The sequence below is a fragment of the Diadema antillarum genome, unplaced genomic scaffold (assembly GCF_040938485.1).
Source record: "Diadema antillarum isolate AM-2024a unplaced genomic scaffold, OU_Dant_1.0 seq00000244_RagTag, whole genome shotgun sequence".
NCBI lineage: Eukaryota > Metazoa > Echinodermata > Echinoidea > Diadematoida > Diadematidae > Diadema > Diadema antillarum.
Genome location: NW_027271288.1, coordinates 61,356 through 77,529, shown reverse-complemented (window position 1 = coordinate 77,529; position 16,174 = coordinate 61,356). Strand labels below are relative to the sequence as shown.

General features: G+C 36.9%; 1 protein-coding gene across 1 annotated transcript; it reads right to left on the bottom strand.

Moving 5' to 3' along the window:
* Positions 1-210: 210 nt before the first annotated feature.
* Positions 211-15,773, bottom strand: LOC139729499 (peroxisomal carnitine O-octanoyltransferase-like). Its single transcript, XM_071640424.1, has 15 exons — positions 15,671-15,773; positions 15,343-15,467; positions 13,794-13,975; positions 12,959-13,089; positions 12,041-12,152; positions 10,700-10,787; positions 9,605-9,718; positions 7,580-7,684; positions 6,871-6,954; positions 6,317-6,430; positions 4,984-5,114; positions 3,920-4,043; positions 2,511-2,683; positions 980-1,099; positions 211-331 (listed from the first exon to the last, which is right to left on the bottom strand). The coding sequence occupies exons 1-15, from the start codon at positions 15,771-15,773 to the stop codon at positions 211-213; spliced, it is 1,827 nt and encodes a 608-aa protein (XP_071496525.1).
* Positions 15,774-16,174: the final 401 nt, after the last annotated feature.

The window sequence follows — 16,174 nt, the reverse complement described above, 5'->3', positions numbered from 1 at the left end:
GTCAAATTTTGCATTTAAGAATTGTTGTATCTAGTATTGTTAATGTGACATCAATAGTAAATTGCCGTCAGTTCAAACCCCTTCAAGTATACTCAGAGTTCAGGGGACAATGTTTGATGAAATTAAAATGAGTGAATAAGAAAGAAAGAAACAAAGAAAGAAAGAAAGAAAGAGAAAGAGAGAGGATAGACAAAAAGACATGTTTTTCCCTCAAAGTTTTGCTGAATGCAGCAGAGTCCAGATGCGATTGAGAGCTAGAGTGATTTGGCGGAAGAAGCGGTTGGCATCCGTCTCCGAGCAGTTCTTGAAGGCACTGACAGTGAACTGGAGTCTGCAAAGAGCGTAACATGGCAACGTGACGTGGCTTGATGTTCTTCTTTATTCAGTCTTTACTTCCAAATCATTCGTGCACACACCCTCACTCACACATACAATATATCAAATGCCTGAAAGTATTCCGTTACGAACATGTTATCATCAGATCATAATTGCGCGCAATTCGGAGGCGGGGGGGGGGGGGGGGTTCAATTAGAAAATGGAATAAACGAATAAGTATAACGGTGAAAGATATAGGACCTATATGGCATCCCACGTAAATTCTCCTCGAATTATACAATGCAATAAGGGAAGTGGATCTAAATGAAGTAGGATTGAGACGGAGAAAGGAACGAAGGAAAATGGATGAAGTATAAGCAGGGATAGAGTATAGAAGGTATTTGCATTATACAGACTCGTCTGCTAACTAGTATATCATACACTAGTACCTTACAAACTTGATGTCAGGATTTTTTTTCTTTTGTTATACTCCTCCCCATGTTACGTATAATCAAAACGAACAAGGAAGAAAACACGCGAAGGACGTCGTGATGCAAGGCTACAAAGGATAAGTAGTTTCACTACTAGTATACTGACATAGTTTTTACGTGGTATAGAGTAATACTCTAAGATATGATATCAATAAAAGGGAGGCGCAACTCACTCATCGCTGCCGATCCTGTAGCAGCACATATACCCATCCTCCCTCATAGGGGCTATGGCTCCCAGACCCTTGGTGTACCCAAGGGTGCTCGTAGACAGGGGGAAGTTGCCTCCACCTCCACTAAAGGTAAAAATTGGGGAGGGGTGGTAATTTTTTGTATTAGAGAACATCCTTTGTTGTCAAATCAAATATCACTCATTTAAATATACTGAATTGTGAATCCCTCGTAAATATGGAGGAAAGGGACAGACTTGAAACAAACTCCGACCAAACAGATAAAATTATACCTTTAAGTTGTTATTTTTTTTTGTTCCTCTTGTATTGCAACTGATTGACAAATTGCCCAAGATCGACTTAAACGAGCACTGAAGTAATCAGTGTTTAGTAGTAGCCATGATAAAGGAAATCATGAGCATACATTGACAGGATTCGAACCTACGACCTCCTTTGTTTTACGTCGATGTAGGGCAATTTGTCAATCAGTTGCAAACTCTGACCATATTACGTCATAATGGATGTCGTCAAGGAACTATCGAAATCAAAAGTCAATATATCATATTTTTTTATCATATCTTAACATTGCATTAGTTGAAAAGAAAAAAGATGAATCTATATATTCACTTGCATTAAACAGAAAAAAAAAAACTTAAAACAAGACTCGATCTAACCAGTACGACATTACAAGGGATATCATGAAAGAAAATAAGCAAAAGCTCTTTTTTAAAGAACGATATGACCAAAGGATTTATCCTCATAATCATAGATACTATTTAGTACAATAGACGGCAGGTGACCTCGTAAATATGAATTATCATTTGAAAATATGATAAATGGCTGAACTTAGAGGAAAGGCAAGGTAAAGATAGAAAGTCTCCTTTTGAAAGTTTGTGCTTCGTGTTTCATATAAGATTCTTCACAAAACATTGCCTGAGATGATCATTGGCGCTAATCCACTTGAAAGGTAACTTTTGGCGACGCCACACAAAATAATCATACGAACGATATTTTTGGACGACTGGCTTTTGCATACAATAAGCAAAGGGGTTATAGTCAAATTTCTGTCAGAGACAGGGTTTTGTAGAAACAACGTTCTTGTTCTCTGTCTGCTGTTCCAGCTTGTGTCTTATTGTTTTACCAAATTTTCGCATTGAATCAGTTAAATAAACAACAGAATCTATCATACGTTCACAAAAGAAAAAGGATTTAACCTACCAGTGAAGTCGAGGTGAGACTGGTGATATCGAGAACCTTCGTGAAAATCTTTGGAACGGAGATAATTAGCCTGTTCCTTGAGATGAAATGCTCATAGAAGGTGCAATCCCCATAAGGTTACAATGTAGTTCGTAAATCGTGGTGGACCCTACATTTCAAACCTTCATCAGGTTAATGTTATCAGTGGCGGATCCAGAGAGGGGAGCACCGGGCGTGCGCCCCCTTTAATTTTGTAAAGGCGCCTCCTCTTTACCGAATTTCTGGATCCGCCCCTGTTATGACAGGCAATGTTGGGTATTTATCTACATAGGTTACTGACCTGAGAGTGTAGGCCTTGTCCATAAAGATTTCTGGCACCGGTAGGCCCATTTCCTGAGAAATGAGGTAAAGACCAAGGAGGTGTCGGTCAGTCCCTTGACCAGTGGCCGCTTCTATCATCAGGGCTATGTGTCGGTCGTGTGCTGTCCTGAGCAGAGCCAGTTTTGTAGATACCTAAGACAGTTTGACACAAAGTTAGTAATGCTTCCGGCGTTCATCGAGAGTTAAGTGTATTATTTCGCCTTTGTTCAACATTAGACTCTTTGAAACATTAGTGTGAACATAATGATCATAATCTGAGTTCAGTTACACCACTCATTCATATCTCATACATATAGCAGCAAGTCAGCTGATTGACGTGTAAGATAGGGAGGTCTCCTATAACCGGTCAATATAGTATGTAGCTGTATCATTGTTTTCCAAAAGGAACTCTCATAACTTTCCTGATAAAATGTATTGGTATCGTCGTCGATTCTTTCCATGTTCATTCATACATTTCCCATCATATCTCGTTTGGCATTGTTCGTCAATGTATCATTTAAGCGCATATGCCATTAAAGTCATATCAAATTTCCTTATTTTTACAAATTATTATAAACCACCTTCATTATGATTGTCATGATGGAAATAAAAAATTTATACTTTCAATGAAGGCCTGGCTGAAAGGATTGAAAAATAAGAAAATAGATGAAAAGCACTGCTTTAGAGAATAACGGATACAGATGCCTTGCATGGAACGACAGCTGTAGCTTAAAACAATGGCTACAGGGATACCTGAAGAACAGAAATACGATCTGGCACTGGATCAATCATTAAAGCAGCAAAATCATTATTCATCGTCCATAAAATGGAAAACCTTCATGAATGAAGTAGCATATATCATATTCACACATAGATAGAGCACACATTCCAAAACGATACAAAAAAGATAAGAAAACAACATTCACTACATACATAACACAAAAATCTTTACATCCCGTCACTGAAAATGCATCCAACACTTAAAATATTGCTCCACTATCTAAGATTAGATGCAGAGACGTCTATCGCATCCGTGAACACGGTTACTTCTGATATTCTATTTGTGATAAACTATATCAGATTGTAGCCTCTTCAAACAGATTCATCGGTGGACACCATGCTAGACCACCAAACAAGGCAAAACACTTTATGATATTCCCATAGTTTTCTCATCCTCTTCAGCATGATACATCAAAAGCCGTGAGTCATTCCCCCCCCCTCTCTCCCTCTCTCTCTCCCCCTCTCTCTTAGAATTAGCCACTACATTCCTCTTTAAGTATTTTGTTATATTCTTCGTAGAGTCAAAATTATGCCTGATGCTTTAATAGCGTGACACTTCTCTTTAATCTATTTGTCTATACTTTATACAAACTTGACTTTGTAGCTCACATCGACTGCTGTGTCCTGCATAGCTTTACACCAGTCTATGGCCTCCATAGTACAGGAGCGGTGAGTCTCAGTGCGACCGTGGTAAAACTGCCGAGTTGTAGCTGTCTCATAAGCAGCGCCAGGTCTATAGGCAGAAGTAAAAACGAAACGAAACAAAACGAACCGAAACGAAAAGCTCAGGTTTGTTTCTTATGGGGACATAAACTGGTTATACAGGTCTTTATTTAGAATATCATGTTTTCATTATGTTATGGTTTAGTTTCTTTTTTTACAAAATGCATGATAATTGTTGTAGAAAAATACTGAGCAGAATTTGCTCTCAAAATCTATACCTCTGATGCTATTTTATGCTGAATACCAAAGTTTCGCATTTCACTTCATACATCCTTTTGTTCTTTGGCTGTGTTTGTCCGTTGAAAAAAAATAACAAGATTGAAATAGACGCAATTAAGCTGAACTCAATTATGATATTGTCGCAACGTTCACTCAAGTTCTTACGCAGTCTGCCAGTTAAGTCTGTTAGTTGGTCAGTCATTTCACCATAGCATTATTTTCTATCACATGGATTTGAAGTGCCATTACACATCATGATATCATGAAGATGGATTGAATTAATAAAATCAATTCAAACCAACAAGATGGAAGAGTTTTTATAAATATTGGAACTAAGATGAGGAAGGTATGGAGATCTGGAAAATATTTTCAGCAACCATTTAGGCAAATAAGATGACACGCTGAAGTCATGACCTCACAATTCTATCACTGAACTATACGTACAAATCTTCTCTAGATCTAACCAATTAGGAGGCCACCTCCCTGACATGCCTGATCTAACTTAAAAAACTTAGATTTGATCCTTTCTTCCCGTCAATTTGTAACGTTGCTATACAATTTTTAGCAAATGATGGTACTTATATACGGGGGGAAATGTGTATATTATATAACTATATTGCAACTACATCCATTTCCAGCACAGGGACACGACATTTTTTTTATAACTTAAAGCAAACCGCACAACAGCAACAACAACAGCAGCAATAGTAATAATAACAACAACCAAGTACCTGCCAAATGAGGTGTAGTAGGCAAGTTGTAATGCAAGCTGGATGACACCATCCGGGTGCAAGCCGTGTTTCTTCACGAAGTCTTTGCCGAACACGTAGTAAGAGCTGCAGACTAATTCAAAATTAGCCGCCTGTTGGAGATGAAAATATCGCCGAGAATTGCCTCTGGCATTTCCATCTTCAGCATCGCACATGATTGTTATACAGTATCAAATTTGAAGACAGGACTACACTAGTCGGTCATGCATTATAAGATGTCGGCCTAAAAGGTAAACTAGGCTAGTTTCTCGTTTAAAGAAAATTGGCTAATCCGTTCAAAAGTTTGGATTGTTGAATAAAAAGGATATTGGAGTTCGTGACGTCGCAGCAGGGGAACGATATAAAGAAAATATGAATACAATATCGCTATTACGAATGCGATGGCCCCATCAAAATTTAAAATTTATAACTTTCAAAAAGAATTCCATGGACATCACTGATGTGTTCTACTTTTGATATCGCCGCATTCATTGAATCCACATAACAATCATAGTTTTGTTGTGATGCCAATGAAAAGATTATTCATACTAATATCGTCATATAAAGTGTACTATGGTATTGTTGACGTCATTACACTTTCATTGTAATTTTCATAATGATATAATCTTTTGTTTTCCTCTTGCGCGTTACTATTAATTCTCTTTCGATATACGCTATCATCATTACCTTCATTTGTGATTTCTAGAGTAAGACCAAAGGCAAGAGTTAATTTTTTTTTTTATATGATATATGTTGAAATGGAAAAACATGTTGAAATTCCATGGCTATGCCATCACGCCTGAAGTTTACTAGCCTGGCTGGTTGCTGCAATGTTTTACGCAATTATTTAATGGTATAAGCATATATTAATGGAAATTAAGTTTGTGAAATGATCCGTGTGACAACTCAATACGTATGCATTCCACTTTGTTTACACAGCATGACAACATTTGCCTGTAACAAAAGTTCCCACGTTTAGTCCTCCTTGAATTTAAGACCCCCATTCGATAAAAAGGCGAGAGCATATTGACAGGGAAAATAAGTTTGTAAAATGTTCCGTGTTAAAACTCATCTACATAATGAATTCCAGTTCCCGTGCCGAACGTCCTCCATGCATTTTGAATCTTCATTTGAGCTTAACGATATTAAAGGGCATATTGTATATTGTAAGCGTCCTCTTCCACTAATCATTTCGTCAAATGGTTGACCTGAATACTAGCCCAATATCTGCTTCCTGGCCTTTTTTTCCCGCTGGCTCAAAACAATGGAGATTGTTACGTCTGGTTGATATGAACTGAGCGAGCAGCCAACTTACATTTCTGTTGTACACGTCAATGGCGTGTTTAATGTCCTTTCTCACTCTGTCATCCGTGACAAATATGAGCTCGCCTGGTGTTTGACAGTTCGGTCTGTCAGTTACAGGTTGATGCTGCGTAGTAAAATATGTTCAAGATAATTTATGTTTTTCTTTCCATCATAATTCAGATCAAACTTGAGAAATGACAAGACATTTTGATGCATAATTACAATCCTGTAATGCCGCACTTATGACATGTATGATACATACACAACAATATCTTTATTTGAATATTTTTTTCTAAATACTATATTTGCACGGGCTTTATCGATATTCATAGAGTAATATCACTTTGTTAGATGAGATTGGAAAGTTTTATTTTTTTTTTTACTTGAAAGATAGTTATGTCTGTTTCCTTGTCGATTTAATAATCATGCATTTCAAGATGTATATAGTATGACTATAGTTTTTATATTCTCAAGCATCACCATGTATATGACGACGGATAGCTCTGTGTGCGTAATTCATCTCGTGTTTATTTTGCTCATTTATGAGATATAACAAGAACTTACCGGCCATTCTCCACCACTTGTCTGCAATTGCTGGTAGAGGTACTGTGATAGTGGTATGAATGCCATTCCGTCAAATGGTGCATGCTGGTGGAAAAGACGGACTATTAGTACACTGTATTACGGCGACCATGCTAACTATCTTTAAAGAACAAACAAACATGCAACTTTAACTTCGCGCTCTTCAAATTTGCTGATAAAATTCGTGATAGATAAAAGAGGGATGGTATGGTTTGGGTGGAGATGGGAATTCAAGTTTTAGTTTTTTGCTAGATAAATATAAAAGAAAATCACTTATATGAAGTATTAAAGAGCATACAATTCTATGAGAAATTAAGTTTATTTGATGAAAAATGGTTTTGAAATGGATATCCAAAAATGAATAAAGTGATCCTTATAAATGGTGGGACCCACTTTTTATTGGGACCTCTTTCTTTTTTGGATATCTCAGCCATTCTAAGTCGATTTTCATCAGATAAACTTTTAATTCATCGAAGGATCAGATGCTCTTTAACATTTCATACAAGTGGTTTCTAATTATTTCACACAAAAAAAACACATGAATTCCAATCTCCTCCAAAACTATACCATCCCTTTAAAACAATCTTTTATCCATCACAAACAAGTACAAAATTGCCAAATTGAGGAGCGCGAAATTGAAATCAAAAGATTCACATTGTGGCGGACACTCAATTTGACTTCAACCACTTACGTCAATGTTCGTACACAAAACCCCATTCGAAGTGACGATCAAGCTGTATGATTTGTCGAACCATCTGTTGTGAGGGAAGGCTCCAGCTATACCGTGATGACAGGTCTAAAGACAATGAAAAAGTTATACAAACATATTATGAAGAATTTGGTCCTAAAGCGGGTTAAGCGCCAAATGTAAACATTTTAAAGTGAGACCGCCATCTGAAACAATTAAGGAAACCAAATCTTTGATGCGATACCTCACTTGGTATAACATGGAACACTTTTTGAGTTTTGATTGGTTACGTCTTATAAAGAGCGTATAGGATTACCTCTTTAACTCTAGCCTGTTGGCCTACAGGGTTAAGTTTCTCGCTATAGGCCTACAGTCCTGTGCCAAAATTACTATGGGAATCGAAACTTTTCAGACTACCGTTCAAAGTATAAGAGTCTAGGTCTAGGTCTTTTCTTCCTAAAGTCTGCATACTAATACATCTCATCTCTGATTACATAAACTTATCGTCTGACTTTTTCCCCAACTTGATAAATCTGATGAAAACAAATCGTAGTTTTCTTTTTTTCTACTATATTTTAGTTAGAAGCTCTCTGAGTACAGTCCTTTGGTTTAATCTTATACCTTAACTGCCATTATGGTCACGAGAAGATTTCTTTTTATTTTCTTTTTTTTTCCGAGGAAACTTTTCCAACATCCGTTTCAGGTTCACTATCTTGTCTTAAGAATTGTTTTTCGCGCCGGTTAGAATGTCAAAGGTTAACCAGCTAGAGGGTAAAAATATGAGATGTTAAATGCTACAGGTATATTGAATAAAATCCCAAGCAAAAGTATTAGAAAAAACGACATCAGATGTAAAAGTGGTAGAAGCTAAACGTGTAGAAGAGGCAGAAATGTCCTAGGCAAAACTGTTAGGTAAAAATGCCAGACAAAAATTTTCAAGTCGTTGAAATTCGAAAGATTAAATTGTTGAGAGGTTAAAAGATATAATATATTATATAAGTTAAAGTTACCTTAATGATGAAAGTAGAAGAAGAAATATATTAGAGATAAAAATACCTGATGTAACAATGCCAGAAGTGATATGACAAAAACAACAGAAAAAAATTCAAAGAAGCACAAAATAATTCGTGACTTTCGATATATATGCCCACGCTTTAAACATTGAAACTATTGCCTGATATCTTGTGTTATGTCTTATTCCTTATGCCTTAAGGATCTTTTAGGCCCGTAAACAGGACCTGACGATTTCGAAAGCCTTCAAGAGGAGCATTATAGACATTCTTGGTCAAGATGTTTCACAATGCACTGTGTCCCTCGATCTTGGTCTATGGATACTGCATGTGGTAATGTGTGATGAATAATGGTGGCTGGGCATTGTTTCATAAAGCTGTTCGTAAAGTTACGCATGACTTTACGAACGCCTGGAATATGAAGTGCCAATATGTGTGCCCGTTTTTTTCTTTACATTTTAACAAATACGACTGAATGTCAATATCTTTTTATCTACATTGGGGCAAAAATACACTTTCAACTAAAACGTGTGTCAAAATACAAGAATAATCATTATCATCTGCAAATTTCAACTTTAGCTATTGAAATTAACAATGATTAGGAAACTCACTTGGCTTGCCATATTCCAGTCGTTCGTAAAGTTATGCGTAACTTGACGAACAACTTTATGAAACAAGGCCAAGGGCCAACTTTGGAGGGAGCTGTGTTAACACGGAAGAGACTATCATACATGGGCAAATAAGGTCATATGATTTTTATATGATATTTATTCGTCGTTTCTATAGCAACGAAAAGTCATGTGACGACGCATGGCTACTAGTAGTGGAATAATAGGAACTTAATGTTAAAGAAACCAAGGAAAATTGAACATACTTTCGTGACCTCTCATTATCACAACAATGAAATGAAATGAAACAACATCTACTCGGAAATATAACGTTAATCCTATCATGATCACAAGACTTGTAATTCTAGAAGCCCTGAGGAAAAACATTCCACTTCGCCATCATCATATACTTCCGCATATGTCTTCGGGTTTCCGTCGTCTAGAATGAAGCCCATGATACTGGTTTTGATGGTCTCTATGTGCTTGCGGTTGGCTGGATCCAGAGAACACAGGTGATCAAAGGCCTAAAGAGAAGCAACGAAATGCAAGTACAATGGCCAAACATGATTGTGCATAAATAATGTATCATATAATGTTAATACATACACAATAATTATTGTATAACGAGCGATTTAATTAATATGTTATACCAGAACTATCGTAAAAACTGCGTGCTGTACTTCTACTACTACTACTACTACTACTACTACTACTACTACTCTACTACTACTACTACTACTACTAATGCACTGTATTTTCATGTGTTGATGTTTTCAAGTTCTCTTCGTGCCAAGCATGCAAAGACAGCCAAGCAAACCCATACGTGTAAATATATCGAAATATATATTTTGCTTGTTTGTTTGTTTTCAAACAGTGTGCGTACAATGCATCTAAGCGGTGAAGATATACATTAACCCTTTCTATGCCAATGAGTCAACAGGGCACAAATTTCACATATAAACCTATGGACAGGTTATAAATGTGACACACAAAGGGTTAAAGGGACACCGCCATACCGCCTCGAAGTGAACATTTTCTGATCTCTGTTCCTCTTCCTCTTTACACCCAAAGTAACCATTGAAGATAGATAACAAAAAAAAAAATGATACTACACATACACACATGTCTCTTACATTTTGTTCGTATTTTATTTTTGTATGTGCGTTTCATGCAAGTTTACTTTAAAAAAGAAACAATTTATATGTTGTGTTTTTTTCTACAGTATTCTGCTTTCCTAAAATACCAGGAAAGAGTTCAAGAAAAGCTCACTTTCTTACCTAGGAACTTTGTTTATTAAATCAGAAGCTTTCAACATCGTAGATGATGACGAAAAAAAAAAATAGTCTCCTTTGAATTTTGTGCAGTGTTTTAACACCTTTCTACCTCTTAACGAACGATTGATTGTGATCATCACCTTACCATACCACAAGCTCCCTTCCCCGGAAAAAAAAAAAATCCACATAAAAGAAGCAAAAATATAAGGACCATGCAAAGCAATGATGTACCTTGGCGTAAGTCACTCGATCGTCTGCGGAGAGAGCTCCTATACACTGACCCCTCTCTCTGCTCATCTCTTTGATGTAAGTCAGTTGCCTATTTAATTGAATATTGTGCAGAAAAACTGTTCAGTCCTGGGGATTTTTTGCAGATAAAAACTTTTTATGATTCATGACACTAACTACTGTTTCATACGTTTGATAATAAATGGTCACTACAGAAAACCAATAGATCATCTATCTCTATTAGAAGTATTATCATATCCAACGACTGCTCAAAACAAAACATGGCCTCTTTGACTCTTCTCGTTGGCATCTCTATAACATTTCAAATGTAGTGTTACGTTTATATACCCCAAATGACATGTCGACGTTTTACTTATGTACACTGCAAAAACATCGGTGTTAGATTTAACACCGATCAAGTGTCAATAGAGGACCACACCCACAGGTGTAGAAAGTATGCTGTGATGGTGTTGAAAAGTGTTCACCTGCCACTTCGTGGTGTTAATTTGACACTGTAGCTGGTGATTGACACTGCGCTCGTGTTGATTCACCAATGACACCGCATGGTGTTGATTTGATATTGCTGGTGTTAATGTCAATGGTATAGCAACCGCCTAGCTTCAATAGGAGACCACACCAACTGGTATTAACTGTGGTGTAAATGTGTTCACACCTTGTTTTAAAAAATCAAGTATTTTATCGGAAAATTCTTGATCGTTTTGCTGAAGTTCAAAATCAACTAGAAGAACAGTAACTATATGAAACTATTCTAAAAACAATGATATATTTTGAAGTGACACCCGGAGGTGCTCATCTAAAACCACAAATGAGCACCAGAAATTTAACACCAGCTCGGTGTTTCATATTTAACACCGGACTTTTTGCAGTGTATATAATGTGCTTTATTCATTATTCATTATCCATTATTAATTGTTGTTGGCTGTTTTTTTTTTTTTTTTTTGATTACGTTCAGACGCGTTCTAACTGGTATTCGATAGGTTCCTAGACACGCCATAATAATGATTATCACTAAAGATTACATTTTGTTGTTGGTGTATAGCATTACAATCACGAGAGTCGTGATCCATACTGAGATGACATGCTTCCATTTAGAGCGAACACATTTCCCAGCTCCTGCACAACGCAACCTACCCTCGCTTGTTGATGTCATTGGATATCTTTTGACGAAAGATGACACTTATTTGGATAACTTCCAACTATGACTTAACCGGTTATGATGAAGTCAACTTCATTCCCTACATCCCTCGACGAGTTATAGACACTGAATCTCTTTCACTTCGTTTGTTTGATATTTTTTACGATTATGATAATCCCTCTGTTTACCTGAATATCTCCGATGTTGTGTTTAGATTACCCTCACCATCAAAGGGCAGCATCTTGAATATGTGCCCGTTGCAGATAACATGAATATGCCTCGGACATTGGCCCTCGCTTTCTGAAAGGAAATACAATTCTGCACGTAAACACTCAATCAGGCAGTATCTTTCTATACACTTTCAGCAAAGACAATGTCACCTTTAGATGTTTGACTGAAATTGATTGAGTTTCAAGTTGGAAATAAATGCGGCTACTTTCCGTGTTTTCTTGAGTATGACTTTAACCAGTTTTCTTCAGATATGAATACGGTATTTTCAAATCCAAAGTGCTTTTGGATGAGACCTCTTTGTAGCTTTATTGTCGTTGTATTTGTGAAGATAAAAATAATGAAGATGATGACCTCACTGGAGGAAAAATAATGGTGATTCATTGACGATTGTTATCGTTATTTAAGTCATTGCTTTCATCGTAATTATTATCATCATTACTACTAATGCGTAAGATTGAAGAGCATGTGAAGGTCGGCATAGCAAGAACTGCCACGATTTAAACACGTGGCCCAAATTCACGAAGGTGGTACAAATGAAACCATGGTTTAAACCATGGACAAAAACCATGGAGCGCCAAGTGTCGCACGGAATATTTCGTTACGAAATTGGTCATTTCGTCGACAAAATGACCGTTCCGTTAACGAAATTATCATTTCGTGGACGAAGTGTTCATTTAGTTACAAAATGTTGTCATTTCGTTACAAAATAACCATTTCATCGACGAAATGACTGATTTCGTAACGAAATATTCCATGCCACATTTGGCGCTCCATGGTTTTTGTCCATGGTTTAAACTATGGTTTCATTTGTACCACCTTCGTGAATTCGGGCCTTTGTGTAAAATACTAGAACGAAATAGAAAAGGAGTCTAGACCAGTCTTGAAGAATCTGAAGAGAACGTCCCGCTCTAGTCCAGGTTCGCGACAGGTGTGGAACAGACCCCGCTGCTGGTCCATCGAGAAGATATGTGTTCCGGCCCTGTTCTTGTCCACGGGGATCTGCTCCCTGTATCACAATAATGTAGAACGTATACAACTCTTAGAGCAGTATAGGTCTACTTTGAAATGGCTTTCTTTCCATATAAGTAAATAGTCTACAAATAGCGCCGCTCGCATATACAGAAAAAACAAAACAAAAGTAAAAGCAAAAAGTAAACAAACAGTTGTTTTCCTGCAGACGGAAACGGTGCTCAATGTTTCGTCGTTTGATACACGGCTCATGAAGAGCTGTCTCTTTTGTCATTTCGGATTATTTTCTTTGCAATATGCAAACTTTGTTTACAAGCAATTCCAAGTTTTGTACAACCCAACAAAAACCAGCGGCTCATTTTATGAATGGCTTTCATATTCTTATTTCTTCAAGATGATTGGTGAAAAGAAGCGACAGCAGAACAATACGGTGACATGACATTTGCTCCTGCGACAATTGCTCCGGTCTTATTTTTCTGCTTATAGGGTTAGGGTTAGGGTTGTGATATATAGGTTTTAGGTTTAGTCTGATGTGAGGATTAGGATTAAGGTGAGGGTTATAAAATTGTTTATGGGTAGAATTTATGTTTGGCTTAGAGTGCAGATATTTCATTTTCATGGGAGCAATTTATTGACGTAGGAGCAAATGTCATGGAACCAAACAATACACAAAGTTCATAACGTTTGTTATGATACAATCTTTTATATCAGAAGAAAAGCTAAGTTGTTTTCAAACCTTACTTTCTGACAAGTGTGTAGAAAGTGAGTACATGCCAGAGAGCGATGGCCCCTCGTTCAAGCTGACTGCCTTTCATCGGGGGCCACATGGTGTCTTGGGCTGGGAACGACCCGGAAGGGTTTTGGAAAACTCCAAGAGGACGTCGAGATGACAGATATGCTATTTCTTCCCACCATTGTTCCAACTACACAGAATATTAAAGCGGAAATGATGCGCAAGTGATCTCCTCTGGCTCAAAACCCACAAACAATCTCAGATTAGGATTCTCTGTAATGGACCAAAATATGTCATATGAGTTGACCGTCTCAAATCTTGTAACTTTACATTGTCTTACCTAGGAGAGTAATATTTTCTCTAACTAGATATATACCTGTCAAGATTTTGCGGCTTAAAACGAAACCCAAATCGAGATATTAGCAGGTTTTCTGGACCATTTTTTTTTTCCGGACAGGTGTTACAGTGGGAAATAGGATGTATTTCGAGTAATGCTTTGGCACAGCACGCCTTGTGGTCCTATAATTTTTAAATCGATTTTTTGATAATTTTTACTCCTCTTTCTATGAAACTGCGCACCTCCTTATAAATGTATTAACTTCTGCCTTTACATTTCAGTCACTTTTTGAATGAGTTATGTGTATGACTTTCAAGCTTTTTAGCTTATACCCTTTTGTACCATGTATGAAAAAAGTGGAAATTCATATTGGCCTTTACTTTCTGTGGGTTTTGAGCTGGGCGTTCACATTATCTCTTCCCATGAAAATTAAAAATCCGTCTTCTTTTTTTTTCAATTGTCTCACAAATCTGGTAGAAAGAACAAAAAGGAGAATATATCTAATAACAAGAAGAATGTATTTAAGCAGAAACAACAACAACAACAAATAGGCTATTGATAAATTCTGAAGGTCCCTGCTTTATCTGTTCTCATATATGGGTTATGTTTGCTTAACTGTGTCTGAGTGTGAGCTAATGTTATCTCAATGTGAAGCAAGTGTGTCTATTTTTATATCTTATCATGCCTGATGACAATGTTACATTCTATATGCGCTTTCCGCCTGAGCTTATCAATATCTTAGCTTTGTTTTGTATTGATATATAGTATAGAGTTCAAAGGTGGCAAAGAGTGCTCTGATATCATTCTCATATTCTGTTTGATGGCATATTCTCCTCAATAGACCCAAGGCACAATTATTATTTTGTCAAATATTATATGGAGTCAATATCTGCGGGGTTTTTTGTGTTTTCAAATTAGTTAATTGCCAAACTCGTTTTTATTATTCATTAACAAGTCATTACCTGAAAGTTATGAAATACACGATTCTTTTTATAGTGCCAATAAATTCAGCTCAAGAGGGGAATTCACTTCCAAGTGACCATTCCCTCTGACGATAATGATTATCAGAATATTTTACTGCATTGAAATGGAATATAGTCCAAATGAGAACACATCCTACTAACCGTTAAGGACATATAAGTAAATGCTGTCGGTCTGAATACTTCTCAAATCTTATACATATTGAAGAACACAAAATAAATTGAAGAATGATCATTTACCCAATTTTTTGAAGCCTCAGACTTCTTGAGAAGCTCGTTGTGAAGTGTTTTACCAGTTCCTTGGCCGAAACGTCCCACAATTCTTTGCGTCTCCCGGAAGTCCTCCTCAGACAAGAAGGGTTTTACTATTAAGCAGAAGAAAGTGATACAGAAAAATGGGTGTGCTTAGGGACATATAAATGTCTCGCGGTCATCGTGTCATTGATGTTGATACCTACTCTATTATTGATATATAGTTTCAGCTATCGTTACTTTCATTAGAGGTGGTTCTTATTTCCTCAGATGTGTGATTTTTATAATTGTAAATGCATTGGAAGTATTATCTTACCCGAGTCGACGTACTTCTTCAATGTTTGCTCGAGGGGTGGCACCGGTAAAGGAGGCAGCTCGTCATCGTATTGAAATGTTCGCTCTCTGGATGAAACTTCCATCATCAATGTCACTGGTTATAGTGATTAGTGATATATCTCAAAGATATCAAACTGCGCTCTAAAGTGAAAAGATGGGGAAAAAAGACTCATTGCGAAGCCGGGTTCCTGATCGTGATTACAAAAACAATGAATGTATACAGGTATAATAACAATTCTTGACAATGTGTCGACTACCAATTCACAAACACACATGGATGCACTATATATTATACACACTAATATAAACATACACTACACAAACGTACTCATCATCAAAAGAGATAAACAAACGTGTAAACACTAACACATGGCAATCGGAAAAGTATGTCCTCTTGATATTCTGTACACTGAAGGAACGAAGAAGCCATAATCGTACCTTTTTTTCTTCTTCCTCCTCAAAAACCAGTATACTTCAACTCAAA

Bases quoted from the DNA above. Each gene is read 5' to 3' on its own strand.
- LOC139729499 (XM_071640424.1), bottom strand. From the start codon at position 15,773: ATGGAAGTTTCATCCAGAGAGCGAACATTTCAATACGATGACGAGCTG. The intron at 13,976-15,342 runs GTAAATGATCAT...TATTCTGTGTAG, and splicing joins CTGAGGCTTCAAAAAATTGG to TTGGAACAATGGTGGGAAGA. The intron at 5,115-6,316 runs GTAAGTTGGCTG...CATCTCCAACAG, and splicing joins TTGACGTGTACAACAGAAAT to GCGGCTAATTTTGAATTAGT.